At 47.4% G+C, this 19,597-nt stretch overlaps 1 protein-coding gene across 2 annotated transcripts; it reads right to left on the minus strand.

Annotated features, from left to right (window-relative positions):
• Positions 1–3,873: 3,873 nt before the first annotated feature.
• ALAS1 (5'-aminolevulinate synthase 1) lies at positions 3,874–17,947 on the minus strand. Of its 2 annotated transcripts, XM_061396799.1 has the most exons (11): positions 17,791–17,932; positions 16,562–16,780; positions 12,551–12,799; positions 11,655–11,804; positions 10,622–10,844; positions 9,591–9,775; positions 8,881–9,060; positions 8,381–8,545; positions 6,196–6,464; positions 5,339–5,501; positions 3,874–4,183 (listed from the first exon to the last, which is right to left on the minus strand). In XM_061396799.1, the coding sequence occupies exons 1-11, from the start codon at positions 17,930–17,932 to the stop codon at positions 4,023–4,025; spliced, it is 2,106 nt and encodes a 701-aa protein (XP_061252783.1). In that variant the 3' UTR covers positions 3,874–4,022. The 2 variants fall into 2 exon arrangements, with proteins under 2 accessions (XP_061252783.1, XP_061252784.1); XM_061396800.1 differs by lacking the exon at positions 16,562–16,780 and having other exon boundaries at positions 17,791–17,947.
• Positions 17,948–19,597: the final 1,650 nt, after the last annotated feature.

Consider the following 19,597-nt stretch of genomic DNA (forward strand, 5'->3'; position numbering starts at 1 on the left):
GCGGACAATGGAAGGGCCCTGAAGGCTGTCCTGGGGGAACAGGGCTGGGAAAGCTGAATGAGGGCGTTTCCTGAGCTGAAAGGAACCTCATGGTGGTTCCCAGGGGATATGACTTCCATCTTACCCAGGGGGCCTGCCCGGGTGCATGGCTTTATCTGATGGGACCAGGACTCAGCCATTTCTCTCATCGCTTGGCCTGGTTAGGGGCATGGACCCACCCCCAGAGAGCAGGAGCTGAGGCCAGGACTCTCTCATTTCTCCAGTTGCTTGGCTGTTCTTCAGCTCATCTATCCATTCTAGAAAAGTAATCTTGCAGATTTTCACAGGTCACTGTTGTAGGCTGAGTGTTTGTGTCCCTCCTTGGTTGAAACCCTAACCTCAGGTGATGGTGTTTAGAAGTGGGGCCTTTGAAGTGTAATTAGATTTAAATTAGGGTAGGAGGTAGGCCCTCTGTGGTAGGATTAGTGGTTTTATAAAAAGAAGAGGGGGAAGATTTTCTGGTGATCCAGTAGTTGAGGCTCTGCCCTCCAGTACAGGTTTGATCCCTGGCAGGACTAAGCTCCCACATTCTGTGGGAAAACTAAATTCGCAGGCAACAAATACTGACCCGCAGTTCTTTGGGGCGCACATACTGCCAACTACTGAGCCTGCGCACTATGAAGCCCACGTGCCTCAAGCAGCTACTGCACATGTGCATTCTGGGGCACACCTTCTGCAACTACCTTCTGCCTGGCTTGAGGTCTGTCTTTGAGATAGAACTTACACTTGTTAACAGTGTCATGTGCGTCAATGAGAGCTGACTTCCACACGAGAGGCCAGAGTTAGTGGATCGATAATGGCAAGACGAGGAGAGGGTAGGTAGCGGAGGAGTGGGCAGCCCTGGGCGCCATCAGGAGCTGCGTGGTTCAGATGCTTGTTTATTGGCCATCAGTGATGTACGGCTCGAACTGAAAACCAGGGTGGCGTGTGTGTTGGAGGCATTGAGAGATCCTCAGAGAGGATCCGCAGAGAGGGGAAGCCTGACGTGCAGTCAGAGATGAACCCAGTGAGCGCTCAACATTCAGAGAACAACCAGCTCAGGAATGAGGAGGAAAGTCAGGAGAGGTCAGTGGCCCAGAAGCTTAGAGAAAGCTATAAAAAGGCTAAGGACAACCACCTCAAATACCAATGAGAGGCAAACAGAACGGGCCGCTGGATTTGGCAAAGACAAGCACGATGTGGCAAGAAAAGAGTGGCCTCCACAAAGAACAGGCTGAAGGACCAAGTGGGGAGGGCTAAGCAGAAAGGGCAGAACAGAAGTGGCAGCTAGGTGGGGCTCAAGACCGAGGGAGAGCTTGTTTTATTACAGGATGGGTGCGTGCCTGCTGCAGGCCCACGGGAAGAAGGTAAGAGCACAAGAAGCTATGCAACTCAGAACCCCAGGGGCAGGAGTCAGGGGAAGGAGCACGAACGAATGGTTGGAGACCACAGTGCAGCGAGCACTGGAGGACCTGCTGGTGACAGACCAGCCTGGACTGCCCGACTTTCACAGGGAAGTGTGAGGGCCAGGGCTGGGCTGGGAGCAGCTGCCGCAGCACTGTTCGGTGTGGGGAGAGGCTTGGACTAAAGCAGCTGCAGCTGCGGCTTGTGCCCTCAGAACTGCTTGGGGTTGGGGCACAGCTGTGCCGGCCACTGCCTGGCAGGCATTAAAGCCGTGCTGACTTCCCTGTCCTGCCTCTTGTTAGTGCTGCTGGGGTGCATGGTACACATGTCTTTACAAATTAGTTTTTTCTGGATGTATGCCCAGGAGTGGGATTGCTGAATCTTATTTTTAGTTTAAGGAACCTTCATACTGTTCTTCACAGTGGCTGTACCAACTTACATTCCCACCAACAGTGTAGAACACCCCCTGACTCATTCCCTTTTCTTCACACCCTCTCCAGCATTTATTGTTTGTAGATTTTTTTGATGATGGCCATTCTGATGGTGTGAGGTCATACCTCTATGTTTGGCTGAGTAATATTCCATTGTATATATGTAATCTTTGACAAAGGAGGCAGGAATATACAATGGAGAAAATACAGCCTCTTCATTAAGCGGTGCTGGGAAAACTGGACAGCTACATGTAAAAGAATGAAATTAGAATACTTCCTAACACCTCTACGTAGTTTTGATTTGCATTCCCTGGTGACTCAGATGATAAAGAATCTGCACACAATGCAGGAGACCTGGGTTTGAGTCCTGGGTTGGGAAGATCCCCTGGAGGAGGGCATGGCTACTCCAGTACTCTTACCTGGAGAATCCCATGGACAGAGGAGCCTGGCAGCTACAGTTGCCAGGTGGACACGGCTTTGAGTGACTAACACTTTCACTTCTCTCTAATAATTAGCTATGTTGAACCCATCTTTTCATGTTTGTTGGCCATCTGTTTGTCCTCTTTGGAGAGATGTCTGTTTAGGTCTTTTGCCAATTTTTTGATAGGATCGTGTGTTTTTGATATTGAGCTGCATGAATGAGCGTCTTGTTATTTTGGAGACTAATCCTTTGTTGCTTTGTTTACAAATATTTTCCCCCATTCTGAGGGCTGTCTTTTCATCTTGTTTGTGGCTTTCTTTGCTGTGCAGAAGCTTTTAAGTTTAATTAGGTCGCATTCGTTTTTATTTTCATTACTCTAAGAGGTGGGTCAAAAAAGATCTTGCTGTGATTTATGTCAAAGATTGTTCTATGTTTTTTCTAAGAGTTTTATAGTGTCTCACCTTACATTTAAGTCTTTAATCCAGTTTGAGTTTCTTTTTGTGCATGGTGTTAGAAAGTGTTCTAATTTCATTCTTTTACATGTAGCTGTCCAGTTTTCCCAGCACCACTTATTGAAGAGGCTGTATTTTCTCCTTGTATATTCTTGCCTTTGTCAAAGATTACATATATACAATGGAATATTACTCAGCCAGAAAAATGAACAAATCTGAGTCTTTTGTAGTGATGTGGATGGACTTAGAGTCTGTCATACAGAGTGAAGTAACTCAAAAAGAGAAAAACAAATATTGTATATGAACACATGTATGTGGAATCTAGAAAAATGGTACAGGTGAGCCTATTTGCAGGGCAGGAGCAGAGATGCAAACGTGGAGAATGGGCATGTGGCCACCACCAGGGAGGGGCTGCTGCTGCTGCTAAGTCACTTCAGTTGTGTCCCACTCTATGGAGGGTAGGACGAATCGGGAGATTGGGCTTGACATATTAACACCATGTGTAGGACAGACAGCAAGTGGGAAGCTGCTGGATAACACAGGGAGCTCAGCTCCATGCTCTGCGATGACCTAGAGAGGTGGGATGGGGGCAGTGGGAGGGAGGTTCAAGAGGCAGGGGATATGTGTATAGGTACAGATGATTCACTTTGTTGTACAGCAGAAACAAACACAACATTGCGAAGCAATCATACTCTAGTTTTCAAAAAAGGACACGCTAGCTTCCAGGGGAGAAGGCAATGGCACCCCACTCCAGTACTCTTGCCTGGAAAATCCCATGGACGGAGGAGCCTGGTTGGCTGCAGTCTGTGGGGTCGTGAAGAGTCGGATATGCGTGAACGACTTCACTTTCACCTTTCACTTTCATGCATTGGAGAAGGGAACGGCAACCTACTCTGGAGTTCTTCTCTGGAGAATCCCAGGGACGGGGGAGCCTGGCGGGCTGCCATCTATGGGGTTGCACAGAGTCGGACACGACTAAAGTGACTTAGCAGCAGCAGCTTCCGGCATTCTGAGAGGCTGTGCCATCCTGGGTAGGGTCTGGAGCCACTACCTGGGACCAGGATATTTTCACACATCTCAGCAATACAGACTGAGTTTAAAGGGATGAATGACTTTTTGATTCAGCAGCCAATAAAAAGAGGAACCCTGATTTAGACAAGAATTTATTTTCTGGACTACATGTTTACCATAGATTAAAATTAATATAATTTAATTCACATACAAAGACAACTGTGGAGGGACTACGTGGATACAACGTGACTTGGGGTAGGTGGAGTAACTTAGGGCACAGCACATTCAGGCCTGAGCAGACACCAGCTTGCTCATACCAGAGAAGTAGGATTTCTCTCTTTCACTCATCATTTCAAAATGCAGTGGCCTCCTGCAGAAGTTGCACTCGGCTGAGGAATGTGGCTTGAGTTCCAGCCCAACTCGCTTCCACGTGGCCAGCAGGTTATCTGTGAGGGGCAAGTTTTTTAAAATTAGAGGAAGTACATACCCAGGACAAATGGAAATATATGTCCCCAATAATAACTTGTATGCAAGAGTTCACAGCAGCATTCTTTTCTTTTTCATAATAATCAAAAAGTGGAGACAACCCAAACATCCACCAATTGATGGATAAACAAAATGTGGTGTATCTGTACTGAGGAAAATTATTTGGTAGGAATGAAGTGCTGATTCAAGCTACAACGTAGATGAAACCTTGAACACACTGTGCTGTGAAATAAGCCAGGCATAAAGGGCCATATATTGTACGATTCCATTTATATAAAATGTTATGTATAGGCAAGTCCACAGACAAAAAGTGGATCAAGGCTGGGATGTGGCTGCGAAGTGGTGTAAAGTTTCTCTCTGAGGTGATAAAAACATTCTGGCATCAGAGTGCTGACGGTTGCACAACATTACTTAAAAACCACTGAATTATGTAATTTGAAGGTTAGAATTTGTTTTATATGAATTCTATCTTAATAGGCTGTTACTTAAAAAATAGAGAAAACCCAGGTCTGGCTTTACTTTACACCCTTCAGAGAAGAAGTTGCTCCCACATGGCTCCACTGTGTGGAACGGATCATTCCTTGCAGAGTAGCCCTAAAGGCTGGAGGCAGGGAAACCACCGTGGGTGGCGGTGGAGGCTCAGGAGAGCAACACACCTCCGAGGCAGAGGCAGCTATGGGCAGCCCGTTCAGTCTCTGGCTTCAGGTGGACACCGGGGGAAAGGCCTGGGTTACACACAACTATGAGAATATGAAATGCTGAACAGAAGGGGTTAGGTGTGTAGTCGGTTTTCAGGGAAGAGAGAAGTGCAGAGCTGAGCTCTGGAGGCCTGGGCAGGCTTAGGCTGTCAGAGGCATCTCTCCTGCAGCAGTCACCACTGCGGGTCCCTGAGTCACACAGACAGAGGCATGGATGGGAACAGTGAGCAGATAGCAGGCTCCCTCAGTGCTTCCAATGAAGTGGAACAAACGACTAAACGTCTTTCACCCGTCTGTACCACCTGAGAATTCTTGATTACTTGGCAAAAGACAAATCTGAATGGCTTGAATTATAAATGCTGCAGATAGCTTCATGCCACTCTCCTGCGGGGCTCTGGCAGCTCCCTGGCTACTCACCCACAAAGTAGCTCATCATCTGTGGTGTGTGGTGGGGCGTGGGGGCGATGCGCAGCAGCTCCTCACCCCGGGGCACTGTGGGGTAATTGATCGCTTGGACATAGATATTATGTCTAGTCATTAGTTCATCACAGACCTCCGTGTTTCTAGCAGCATCTGCCACCTAAGATTGATAATAACAGAAGATAAGGCTGGAACCAGACAGCAGAGACTAGTCACATGCATGTCCAAGTGGCTTGGGCTCGACCTGCACATGCAAGCCTGGCAGAAAGGCAGAGTGCTGCCCCGACACCTGCAGTTTAAAGGGCTGTTCACCACAGATCAGAGAACTGAAACCATAGTGAAGTAACTTTCACACTGATCTCCCTCCTAGGCTTCAAAGGGGGGTAGCGGGAGCTCCCATGAGCCTATTGTGATGGCAGGGGGTGTGTGCACCCTGGGGATGAAGGAAGCTTTGGTGATACCAGCTCTGTTACTCAGACGAATTCAACTGTGACGCCAACAGGGCTGCCCTTTGTAGCAGGCAGAGCAAGACCTGTGTCACAATGAAATGAATAAAAAGCCATACTTCACAGCTAGCCAAGCTCCGGCTTCCAGAGCTTCCCAGACTCAAGCTCTGTGTTTACCCTGTCAAGGCTAGTGCGCTGGAGAAGGAACCTCCAGCCTGCTGGGCTCAAAGGCTTCATTCTCATTGTGAAGTCAGCCAAAGGCAGACATGGCAGACAGCCACTGGCTACAGCCCTTGGCCCCAGCAGTCACCCTGCCCAGCCCAAGTTCAGGAAGGCGTGAACCAGAACATCTCCTGGTCAAGTGCAGAGGCCCAGCCCCCAGCAAGTCAGTCACAGACAGGCCATTACCCGGACGGGGATGATGTGACTGGGGCAGTGGACCACTGGCAGGCCAGCGTCCATCAGCATCTGCCTCATGAGCTTCACGTTGCGCTGGTGTTGGCGGCGAAGTGTTCGGCCCTCAGTGCTCCTCAGGATCCGCACAGACTCCAGTGCTCCAGCCAGCAGCATGGGCGGCAGGGAGGTGGTGAAAATGAAGCCCGCTGCGTAGGACCGGACGGTGTCGATCAGGGAACTCGTGCTGGCGATGTACCCTCCAACGCAGCCAATGGCTTTGCCTAGGAGACAGGTTCATTTATTACAGCGACTGTCCTAAATGTGCACAGCCAGGCGCTGCAGACCCTCAGAACACTTACTCTTCTCTCTCTCCTTTGTTTGTCCTAAGACTGAAATCAAGGGACAGCAGCCCATTTCCAAAAGGGAAAAAGCTGACTGTTACAAAAGGGTCTTGCCCAAAGACAAATGGCCAAGCTGGTGTCTGACCAGGATCAAAGCGCAGGTCTCCAGACTAGGTGTTGCACCAGCGGCTGGTCCCAGCATGCCTAACACCAAGTGCCACCTCCCTCTGTCCTCCCTGCCCACCCAGGTCGGCTGCATCCCCCGCACTCTGCACTGCGCCTGCTCTGGACAGGGTCCAGCTGGGTGCTCACTGTGAGTGTTACCCTTCAGGCCAGAATGTCAGCCAGCTAAAGACACTAACTTGTTTTGGCAGGACCGGTATTAATTTCTACTTAAGTAATCACAAAACTCCAACAAGGAAAACTCAGACCCTGTTATGGTTGATTTAGGGCTGGCCTCATTTTTCCTTCTTCTTGAGTTCCCTTATATAATCAGGATCTCAGGTTTCAAGATTAAGGGCTCCAGAAGAGTCCTCCTCAATCTTAAATATTATGTTCTGTAATTAACATTCTTGCTTCAACCCCACACATGATTGGACTGGTATAAGATGTCACAATGGAAAATTTTTCTCTCCAGCCCTTTTCATCTCTCAGGGACCATACCTTCAAAGGGCCCACGTCATGGGAGCTCTTTACAAGAAAAGGGCAGCTGGAATCAGGACAGGACACTTGAACAAGAGTTCCCCTCCTGGCAGGGCTCTGCCCCAAGAGCCCCAGGCTCTCCTGGTCTGCACAATGTTCTCATGCCCCTTAACGGGGCTGAAGGACACTCTTTTTTGCTTGCCATTCCTTTACCAGTGCAGACCGTAAAGTGGCATTAGCCAGCCACTGCGTGTGTCTCCAACTGCTTTACTAACTTCTGAAATTCTCAAATTTGTATAGATGATGTTTTTATTTCATAGACGAAGAGAAGGCCTGTAGTAATTGTCTGTATACTGTTCACTTATATTCTTCAAACTGAGGTAGGGGTCTGCTGTTACCTCCATGAGGAAACTGAGGCACAGAGAAGTTAACCACCAATCCAAGGTCACACCGATAGTGAGTTACACAGGCAAGACTTACACCCAGCAGGCAGCATGGCTATGGAGTCTGGAGTTGCTCCAAGAGACGCTGCCTCTCAACTAGGAGGAGCAGAGGATATACAAAGACACTGGGTGAACTGGACTGTTCCCATGTGCTAGGGACAGAGCTCAGCTTCACAACCCAGCACCTGAACCTGTAGCTCCAGAAGAACAGCACTAAAATTCTTCCTTTTTATTTCTTTTTAATATAAGGGAACAATCTGATGTAGAGAGAGTAAAAGCTATTGTCACGGTGTATACCTAGACCCACAACTATGTTTGGAATGAGCTCAGAGAGCAACAAATGGTACTTCCGTCATGTTAGGCTATGAGATTTACTTTGATTCCGCTGGCCAGGCCTCCATGACTCAAGGGATTCTGCTAAGCTGTGCCACTCACTGAGAAAATGAAAACTTGCTCAAAAAAATGACCCAGGCTTTAGATGCTATCAGACCATCTCCTCACCTGACCCATTAGACCAGCAGTCCTTGGTTTTGTTGTTTAGTTGCTAAATTTTGTCCGACTCTTTTGCAACCCCATAGACTAGTCCCCAGGCTCCTCTGTCCATGGGATTTCCTAGGCAAGAATACTGGAGTGGGTTGCCATTTCCTCCTCTAGGGGATCTTTCTGACCTAGGGATGGAACTCTCATCTCCTGCATTGGCAGGTGGATTCTTTACCACTGAGTCAGAATTTAATTTTAGTATGGATTACAGACTGTGCAGAGTATACATACCAAGTGTTCCAGAAATGATGTCCATTTTTGGCATAACTCCATCCCGATCGCCAATCCCTCCGCCTTGCAGCCCGTAGAGCCCCACTGCGTGGACCTCATCCACGAAGGTGATTGCTCCAAACTCGTGGGCCACGTCACACAGCTCTTCCAGCGGGCACACTGCCCCTGAGGAGAGACCACAGACCATGCTGAAGCACTTGCTGTGTCACAGATTTCCGTTTTGGTAAGGATTAGAACACAATAACTTACCTTCTAAGATATTTTTAATATGGGGAAAGCAATGAACTTCCCCCAGTTTCTGGACTGTTTGGAGATTTGGAGCTTAGTAAAAGCCAAAGTAAAATATCTACCTACAATCACCCAAATCTATACGGTGTCCCCCAACTACAAAATCCTGGCAGAAAGTGAAAAGAAAAGAAACTACAAAAATAACATCACGCTTTTAAGTTCAGGCCCTGTTTTCATTAAAAGTTTTTAGGCTGGCCTCTAGATAGACTTACCGTCCATTGAATGGACAGTTTCAAAGGCAACAATCTTGGGGACGGCAGGGTCGGACCTCTGCAGCAGTTCCCGGAGGTGGCTGACATCGTTGTGGCGGAAGATGTACTTTGGCACTCCACTGTTTCGAATCCCTTGGATCATGGAGGCATGGTTCCCAGCGTCAGAGTAAATCTCACAGCCTAACAAGACAAAAATGCGCTTTATTGCCATCTGTACCAAAGCCATATTATTTTCTCAACAGTCAAGGACAACAGACTTGGCCCTGAAAATGCTACCTTGCCCCGTAGGAAAAAGACCCTGCATGCCAGTTTCTTTCTGGCAAAATAACTAACTAATGCTTCTCCTCTGAGAAGGCCCAAAGATATAAAATAACCCAGTGGCACACAGTTAATCTGCTTTTAAATCTGGCTGCCTCACTCCAAACTCAATCAAAAGATAACTACACATGATTAAGAGAATTCTCCAAAAGATTTTCTTGGAATACAAAGCACACTGGAAGCAATTACTGTAAGGACAAGCCCTGCAAGTCTGATTCTTCATTGTTATCCTGCTCCACTGGAACTCAGAATGTAATACTTCGTGAAGTGTTAACTCAGTTTATAAGTTCCTAGCGTATCTCTTGAGTGGTTTCGGTAAGTCTTTTTTGTCATCTTCCTGTTATTACTAAGAAACCCAGACAGTTCTAAGGCACCCACAGCAGGCTTCCTACCTGGCATCATCTTAGCCAGAGTGAAGAGGGTCGAGTCATTGGCCACAAAGCACGAGGAGAACAAGAGTGCAGCATCTTTTCCATGGAGGTCAGCCAGCTCCTGCTCCAGGTCCACGTGGAATTTACTAGTTCCAGAAATATTTCTAGTACCCCCTGCTCCAGTACCATGCTGTTTCAAAGTGTCTCTTTAAAAAAAAAAAAAGCAAACAGAAAATAAATCTCATGGTTCTGAATACTATAAGAACAGTTCCTCCCGCTAGGATCCAGGAGACTCAAACTGATGCTGATGTAGCGCTTCTTTCCCTGTGAATATGGGGCCAGGAATTTCAACCACTTCCTGTCTAGACTGGGTGGGAGAAAGTCTCAACATCAGGGTGATGATGCCTCTGGGGGGATCAAGAGCAAGTGTCCACTTACCAGTCTTAGTTGAGTTTAGTTAATTTACGAAGGTTTCTTTTCTCTGACAAACATCTCTTTCTCCAATAACATGACCTCAGGCTCTAGAGGGACATCTTGACTGATTGTCGGTTATACCCTCTGCGAACCAGTCCCATAATCTTAGGCTGTCTCTATTACTAAACCTCAGACTGGGCTCTATCTGGCAAGCCTCCTTGCGGAATTTGGCCAGCAACTCTCTCAGGTGTCCTTAACCGTGGCAAACCTCCTGAAGGACATGAATGACGGGCTGTACCATCCCCTGCTGCTCAATTTGTATTTCTCCATCCACACCTACAAGGCAGGGCACGTATGTGCAAGACTGCTTGGTGTAAGAGGGGTCCTTGCTTATGGAGAAGTAGGAAGTGAGCAGACATATAGTCAACAAGCCCATAAACTTGAACCCTTGCACAAAGAGGGGCTCCATCAACTACTTACACTTTAGAGTTCTCTAAAATTAATGTGTACATGTTTTTAAAGGCTAAAAATTTAGCTTTTAAAATTTTCCCCTATAAAAGATCCAATCCCTGTAAATTATCAGTGTGTTGCTAAGTCATGCTCATGCCAGTGGTATCTGAAAGCTGAGAGCTACTTACATGACGGCTCCACACACCCGTGGGTGGCGACTCATTCCTAGGTAGTCATTGCTACACCAGACAGACACCTGCTTTTTGCTGATGAGAGAGTCCGAATAGTCATCTGCCATGGGGAAGCATTGAGCCTTCCGGTTCACAGTTTTGAAAACTCGATAGCTATGGTCATTTTTTTTCTCATCAATTTTCTTCTCAAAGAAACGATCATACTGAAAAGTGCAAACAGCTAAAAACCAAACAAAAGACGGTACAATCTGATGGTTAAAAAGCACATCTAGGCTTTGGTGGAAGACCTGGGTTCCCATCCCAGCTCGGTCACTTGGCAGTAGGGAGGCTCTGGACAACTGAAGGAAGTACTCATCTGGGCAAGTTTCTTGATGCCTTCATCTTAAGACTGTATGTGTCTCAAAGGACACTGTATGTGCCAAGCATTTAACATAATCCCCACTCGATAGCTCAGTTGGTAAAGAATCCTCCTGTAATGCAGGAGACCCCGGTTTAATTCATGAGTCAGGAAGATCTCCTGGAGAAGGGAAAGGCTACCCACTCCCATATAATGGTCTGGAGGACTCCATGGACTGTATACTCCATGGGGTTGCAAAGAGTAGGACACGACTGAGCGACTTTCACTTTTCACTTTCCGTGAGCAGACAGTAGGTGCTAAGAGAGAGGATGCAGGCTCTCAACAGGACTGGCATTTACTATAGTCAAGAGCACCCACCTGCATCAAGCAAGGGGCATGGTTTTTTTTTTAATTAATTTGGCTGCACTGGGTCTTATTAATACTTGTGGCATGCAGAATCTTCCATTGTGGTATGAGGGATCTTCAGTTGCGGCGTGTGAGATCTAGTTACCTGACCAGGGATACAACTTGGGTCCCCTGCCTTTGGAGTGCTAAGTCCTAACCACTGGACCACCAGGGAAGTCCCAGGGACATGGTTTTTAATCCTCAACTCACCATGCAATTATATGTTTAATCTGATGTATGTTTAAGTTATAAACGGTTTTCCACTAGGCAAATATCAAGGAGACTTACATTTTGGCAAGTTATCTTGAAGAAGGTGGGACACTCTTTCTGGTCGTTGCTTTCGCATGATATCCTGAAAGTTCTTCAACAGTCCATTCAGCTCCCCTCCTTCGGTCTTCACGTTAATCACACTGGGATTCACTGAAGTTTGGGCAACCTCTGGAAAACAAGTAACAAGAGGCACAGGGGATCAGTGTTCTATTCTGAGTCCACAATACCTTCCAGACATATTGTCAAAAATGGCTTACTGCCTAGTTCATAAAAATAGCCCATCATAACCAAAGTGAGATGTAACTGAATATATGAAGCCTCTCTTCTTTAGTTACTGTTTGATTTTGTTTTCAGAGCTACCAGCCAGCTTTGAGGAACATTAAACTCTGAAGCTTTTTTTTTTTGCCCCCTGGCTGGTTAGTATGCCTTCCCCACTGCACCCCCCCCAACCCTAACTGAGACAATTTTCTTTATAGAAAACAATTCCAGCCATTTGATCATTTCTGCTGGCGAGGTTTCTTGGGGACCTTGTGTGTTCCATGGATACAGCCACAAATGGAATAAAGGCTACCTTGGGAGTCCTAAGACCAGCACTAATTGTAGTAACACTGTTTTTTCCCTTTTATCCCACCAGATGATGGGAAAGAAACACAGGGCAACCAGTTAACAGTTTATGCCTGCGGGGTATTTTCAGAAATTAGTTACTGTAAAAGCTGGTCACACCCTACACAACACAAAGAGTAAAGAAACTCCCACATTTACCACACAGTCCCCTATCTGGATGACCTTTCTCCTTGGCCCTAAAAGAGGAAGATGCAGACACAAAAACTCCCCTAGTAATAGCTCAGACAAATCTGAGGGTCTGGAGGAGCCGAAGGGCCTCTTCACTCTTGTGAGGGTCCCTGTCAGTTTACCTTCCCTCACGGCATGCATCTCCTGCACATCTTCCTGAAGCGCCAGGCTGGCTTTGCGGAAGACACTGCTGCCACCCTGGCTCATCTCGGCTGCCAGGAAAGGGCATTTGCTCCCAGTGCCCTGGCTCGAGGCGAGGGAAGGGTGTCCAGACGGAAGCTGCGTGCCATCTGCAGTCTGCTGGGACCCATCAGGAGCCTGCTGGGATCCATCAGGAGCCTGCTGCACTTCGGCTTTGGCGGCTTTGTCCTCTGAGGGGGAAACGGAAAAACTGAAGCATCGGATCTGGCTGCTCGGGACACAGAAGCCCACTTGTTTCTTTCTCTTGTTGCCTCGAAGACACACTTTATACTTCCTCTACCTCAGGATCCAGACACCTGGGTTCTGCAAATTCAACTGCTTTCTCATCTGTCTCACTGGAAACAATGCTCCTGTGAAGAGTTAACTGGCACAGTCCACCTACTGCTCAAACCCACAGTACCTCTCACTTATCAATCCCCAAAGTAGTACTTTCTAGTTCTAAACGGCCCTGCATTCTTGAGCTGGATTATTTTCAGTAAATCTGCCCCAAGTACACCCAGCATATTTCATGAGAGGACACACTCTTGAAGTAATTGGAAATAGTCATACAGCTTTTTCTCTACTAATATTTTCTAGACCAAAAACATTGGTTTAGATTCTTGACCAAAAGCGTGCTGTTGCTTAACATATAAACTATCAGTTTTCTCTAAATGGCTCAAAGAAGTTCATGACTTAACACAGTTGGCTGGGAATTAATTTCCTAGACTTCCCTCTCTCCTTGAGCAAATGTGTTCATCTTCCTTCTGGAAGTCTTTCTTCATCATCCTGGGATATTCCTGTGAGTCATAGGCCAGGCTCTCCTATAACTTGGGTAAGATGTCTCCATACAGTAATATAGTTTTTATCAAAATCTTCTAAAAGTAAAGTAAAAAAAAAACCCAGAAATGGGACTTTCTTGGCAGTCCAGTGGTTAGGACTCTGCATTTCCATTACAGGAGGGCACAGGTTCAATCCCTGATCAGGGAACTATGATCTCGTATGCCATGTGGCATGGCCAAAAAAATTGCTTTCAAGTTCATTTCATTCACTGTAAGAGTCATTAAATACATATTCATTGTAGGAAGTCTAGAAAAACCGAGTTCTATCATTCAAAATATAACCATTAAAAAAAAAAATAATAACCATTTCAGGACTTCCCTGGTGGTCTAGTGGCTAAGACTCCACAATTCTACTACAGGGGGCACAGGTCCCTGGTTGGGGAAGTTGCACATGCTTTGCAGTGTGGCAAAACAAAAACAACAGAAAACCAGAAAACAAACAACCCCCTGCCATAACCACTGCAGACAACTTGGCATATTAACTGTCTTTTCCCCTTTTGTACAGGTTTAGAAAAAGTTTTACTTTTTCTGTATGTTGTTGAAGTGAAAGTCACCTAGTCATGTCTGACTCTTTGTGACCCCATGGACTATGTAGTCCATGGATTTCTGGCCAGAATACTGAAGTGGGTAGCTGTTCCCTTCTCCAGCGGATCTTCCCAACCCAGGGATCGAACTCAGGTCTCCCCCACTGCAGGCAGATTCTTTACCAGCTGAGCCACCTGTATGCTTGTTTTAATATGCCCTTTTCATTATAAAGATCTATGTAAGCTAGTAAATATTTTGAGTATCATCTGGGATGGTTACATAATAGTCTATCAAGTGGACAAGTCACATTTTACTCAACCAGGAATACAAGAGGAATCTATTGTTAAGAGACTGGTAAAACAGGGTTTTGATTGTTCAGTTAAAAAAAGCCATAACTAATTCCTAAACAATGGTAAGGAGGAAAAAAAAATCCTACAAAGGATTAAATCCTTTCTACTAAAAGAAAAAAACATTCTTTTCTTACAAGTTCACACTCAAAGAACATACCTAACAAGCCCGTAGGGTAAATTATTCCCCAGAATTAAGTGGAATCTGAAAAGTTGAATTCTCTCCTGGAAAAGACTAGAACTAAATCTCTGATCTCTTTCTTAAAAACAAAATTTTAAAATTAATATACAAAGATATATGTGTTGAAAAATTACTACTTTAACAAATTCTGTATGATTCCACTTAAGTGACATTTCTAGAGTAGTCAAAGTAAGAGAAAGTTCAATCATGTCTGCCAGGGCCTGGTGGAGGAAAATGGGGGCGGGGGGAGTTAGGATTGAGTTGCCACAGAGTTTCAGTCTGGGACACTGAAAAGAGTTCTGGACATTGCATGGTGGTGATGGCTGCAGAACAATATGAATATACTTAATACCACTGTATACTTAAAAGTGGTTGCAATGGGAAGTTTTATATGTACTTGGCCACAGTAAAAAAAAAAAAAAAAGAAATGTAAAAGAATAAGGACAGCATGCTTGCATTTATTTGGAGCTCTGTTACTAGTTCTGGCCAATAGCTGTTATATGTTGCTTCCTGGCTAAAATACCCAAGAGCTGGTGGGGATCAGTGAGTATCTGATGACATTAGGAAACTGCATCATCTTTTAGATGTGATAATGGTACTGTGATGGTGGGTTTAGAACTCATATCTTTTAAAGGTACAATACTGATATTTACAGAGGAGATTTCTGGAACCAGTTTCAAAATAGTACAGTGGGAGTGAAAGTGAAAGTGAAGTCGCTCAGTCGTGTCTGACTCTTAGCAACCCCATGGACTGCAGCCCACCAGGCTCCTCCGTCCATGGGATTTTCCAGGCAAGAGTACTGGAGTAGGGTGCCATTGCCTTCTCCGTTAACAGCGGCTAAATGGGGACACAAGTGAAACAAAATTGGCTCTCACTGATTATTGTTGTTCAAAATTGAAATTTACTGTTATGAAGTTTTTAAAAGATGAGCTGATTTGAGACCTTCTCACTTTCCCCTCATGCAATAGTGACCCAAAAGCCATCTATTTCAGTGGTAAAGCTGTAGGACACCAAAGTGTGAACCCCAGGTCACTACTTAGAAGAAAATGGCCTTGATGACCCAAAGTGTGAACAAGATGACCTGCCTTGTATGAACAAGATAGAAATCTTTTGTGTGTTAAGCCCGTGAGATTCAGGGGTTGCTAGATGCCTCAGTGTAGCCTAACGTAACTGAAAAGCACACAGGCACAGTTGACTTTCTGGGTTTCCCTGGTGGCTCAGATGGTACAGAACCTGCTTGGAGAAGGAAATGGCAAGCCACTCCAGTACTCTTGCCTGGAGAATCCTGTGGACAGAGGAGCGTGACAGGCTATAGCCCATGGGGTCACAAAAGAGTCAGACTCAACTGAGCAACTAACAGAATTGACTTTGAAGATGGTTTAGTCTGGAATAGCCCACATGGTCTGGAGCCAGACAAAAAGATAAAAGTATAAGATAAGTGACTCAGACTTCCCTTATGGTCTAGTGGCTGAGATCTGCTCCCCAGTGCCAGAGGCTTGGGATGGATCCCTGGTCAGGGAACTAGATTTCACATGTCGCAACTAAGACCTTGGTGTAGCCAAATAAACAAGTGATTAAAAAAAAAAAAGGGGGTGACTGCCTAAGTAATTAGCAGGAATTTGGGAAGGCATAGCACAGAGAAAGCAGTTGAGGGCAAAAGGCACAGGTCAGGCAACACAGCAAAGGCAAGGAAAAAAAAGAAGAAGAAAATCACAACTGTAGAAGTTACAGACTTCTAGATTCCATCTTTACAGAAAGATTCTAGATTCTCAGGCTTCCATGAACGAGGCACTGACAAACTCCCAACAGATACCAACATGCAATCCATAAGGTGGAACACTGGCCACTGTTTCACCTTTAAAGATGTGAAAACTAAAAGTGCCTACTTTGTGGGGTTAGGATGATGATTCCATGAGATAATCTATGCAAAGAACTGAGCCTGGCACACAGTAACCCCCTCAGCGTGACCCTCGTCAGCACTGTGCACAAGAACTGCTTCCAGGGTCTTGTAATGAATGCAGACATCCCACCACCCTCTACTTCATTGCTAAGGACACTTACTCTCATTAGCTGGAGGGGTTTCTGTGACCTGCTGGCAGAGTACTGCTGAAGTGGACAGGGCCCGAGGGGCTGGCTTGGCCCCAATTTCCATCATCTTAGGGCAGTTTTGGGCATAGAACAATAGAGATTTGCCTGCCTTCTGCAGAAAGGCTTGAGGCACTCGGGATAAGAATGGGCAGCGACGAACAACAGTCTCCATCTCCCGGAGGTACACTGATCCTGCACAAAGATGAGGAGTGACACCAACACTTGTTAATATTTGTGCAAATACCACCCCAAGGTCACTGGATTGTCACCTGAAGTCTGTAGCAAGGGTACCCTGGGATACTAACAAGTCTCACTCAAAAATGTCTAAGGACAGCGCTGATGAGAGACTAAGAAGTGGTGACCACACGCAACCCAGATCACCATCTTCTTCATTCCCCAGCTACTTAAAAAGGCACCTGCAAAGCTACTTTACCAAATACCGTAAATAATGATGAGTAATAACCAAGGGGCTGGGACATGAGGGACAAGTCAGGAACAGGTTTGGGAAGTCAGAGGCTCCTTGAGAAAGATGCACAGTGCAGACAAGACACCTTGGCACCCACCCGGGTGGTGAAGTGAGGCCAGGGAAGAAGCCACTGTCATCCATCCAGGCAGAGAGGACTCTTAGGGATCCTGATCTTCTCCTGGTCCCCACACACTCCCAAAACTCTCAAGAAGGCATCCAGTCCAGCCCGGGGTTCCTGAGGCCAGGATTTCCCCGAGGGTATGCCCCTACAGTTCCATGAACTGGGCATAACTGAGAAAGGAGAGGCGTACAGAAGGCCAAGGGTACAAGGGGAAATGCCGCTTGGACTAACTGGGAAGAAGCAAGGGTTAAAAAACGAGGGCCTTGGGTCTGGCGGAAAGCGGTGGTCCTGGGCAGGGGAGGCCAGAAGTTAACGGGTAGAGGTGGGGGACGAAGTGTCTAGGACTCGAGATTAACGAGGTGTCTAAGACAGGGATTCGAAAGCAGTCGGTTAAGTGGCAAATGGCCATTCGAAAGTGGTCGGTTAAATGGGGAATGGCGGAAGGGGCCGATGTGGTAGGAGATCGGGACAAAAAAAGTTGACCCCGAGGTGGAGGGTGATTAGTGCGGTGGGGGATGGGGTCCCAACGGCTAGGGCAGCGGGGCGCCGGCAGGCAGGGCACGCGGGGATCGGGTTGCCCCCGGCTGCGCCGCACGCAGAGCGCGGGGCCCTCACCTGCGCGGGGAACTCGGCGGAGGTGGCGGAGGCCGCAGGTACCCAAGTGGAAGCGTCGAACCAAGCCTTGCCCTTGTCTGCGAGAACCCTCAGGCCGTGATCCCTGTCGTCCTAATATACACTCAGATGGGCAGCTGCGCATGCGCCGCGGACGAGTGCGGCTTCTGCGCAGGCGTGCCGCGGAAAGGGCAGGGCGGGGCGAGGCGAGGCGAGGCGAGGAGGCGCTCCTTGGACTTTGACTGGATAACTGGGACTGCCAGTAGTGGGGATGAAGTGCAGTGCTGTACAGGAGCGGATACCTTCATCCCGCACCACCTTGCCGCTTCCCCCACCAAGTACCCCTATGCTTCAGAACCATTTGTGGGGCATAAAAGGGCAGAGATTGGGGGGGGGGGGGACACCTCTAGGGCAACTGAGGGGTAATACGGCTCTAAAAATAGGTACCTTGGGAATAGAGGAGAGAGAGGAAATTAGGAGTTCCAGACCAGGGTAATAAGCAGTATCTGACTCACCCAGGCTTGTTTTTATGTGGGTGGGAGTGGGGGAAAGGGAGGGACAGGGGAGGCTTCCCGGAGGAGATGGGACTGGACTGACTTAGGCATGGTGTGGTCCTGGGGGTGATTCCCAGGGACCTGGAGGGAGGGATTCTAGGAGCAGAAGCAGACCTATCCGTTGCACTTTGTGGTCTGAGATAAAGGGACTTAACCTGATGCAGAGAAGGAGCACAAGGAACAGGGCTGGATGGAACCCACACACTACACATTCAGGGGGGCCGGCGGTGGAAGCATGGGGTCTGACCCGTAGTTTGGGTTTGGCACATATTGATTATTTTCCATTGTGGGCTGCCCAAAGTCCCTTGCTGGCCGCCCGGTCTGGGCACCAACTGGGTGACTCAGGGCTTTCTCCCAGAGTTTAACTGGCCCTATCTCCTTTGAGTCTGCCCCAGACCACACCTTTAGGGTACAGCTTGACAAAGCCCTGTCAGGAACACCAGCGTGGCCTCCTTGCTCCACACTTTTCCCAGCTTAACTTGGGCTTGGTTGTGCTGGGCCTGCACCGGGCTCAGGGTTGCTCTCTCCTTCTCCTGAGGAAAGGACTGCCCAGGTAGCTCCTTCCTCAGGTAGGTGTTAATTAGAGGGACAAAGTCTAGAGTGATAGTGGTCAAGGTGGGTCCAGTACTCCCCAGTTGCCTCTCTCTGAGTCTCCAGCCAGCTGCCAGACAGGTGAAGGAAGTCAACCTGCAGAGGAGGCACCAGGGTCCGAAGTGGCACTGGGGCCAGTTTGGGGCTCCAAGATGAGAGCTTTGCCTGGGAACCTAGGGCTCAACTCTGCCCCATCCTGCTGAGGGGCCCTGTGCAGTGCCCAACAGCTGGAGAGAATGTAAGTGAAAAGATCAGACTCAAGTGCAGCCAGAACAGAGTAAACATGGTACTGAGGGCTTTGCCCATCCCTGGGCCTCACTTTCCCTATCTGAGCAATGGGATCATAATCCCCATTCTGCCTACCTTGTGGGGCTGTTGGAGTGATCAGAGGCAAAGCAGAAGCTGGAAGAACTGGATATCAGAGCTGGACATGGGTTCTAACCTCAGCTCGATCTTGTTTGGTCTCAGGTAGGCCACAACCTCTCTAAGGCTCTATTCCTCCTTGTAAAGCTCTCCCAGCCTTGCCACTTGTGTTTGGCAGAGGGTCAGGTGAAGTCATGGATTTCAGAGGCCAATTGTTTAAACCAACAAGTTTCCAGCCCTCTGGGAATTTCCTGTTTAATAGAAGGAAAGGTTAGGAAACAGAAGACTCCCACAGAAAGTGA

The sequence above is a fragment of the Bos javanicus genome, chromosome 22, assembly GCF_032452875.1.
Source record: "Bos javanicus breed banteng chromosome 22, ARS-OSU_banteng_1.0, whole genome shotgun sequence".
Taxonomy (NCBI): Eukaryota; Metazoa; Chordata; class Mammalia; order Artiodactyla; family Bovidae; genus Bos; species Bos javanicus.

Coding starts and splice junctions, on each gene's coding strand:
- ALAS1 (XM_061396799.1), bottom strand. CDS start 17,932: ATGCGCAGCTGCCCATCTGAGTGTATATTAGGACGACAGGGATCACGG. Junction 10,845..11,654: donor TCAAGATAACTTGCCAAAAT/GTAAGTCTCCTT, acceptor TTTGGTTTTTAG/CTGTTTGCACTTTTCAGTAT. Junction 8,546..8,880: donor AACTGTCCATTCAATGGACG/GTAAGTCTATCT, acceptor GTCTCTCCTCAG/GGGCAGTGTGCCCGCTGGAA.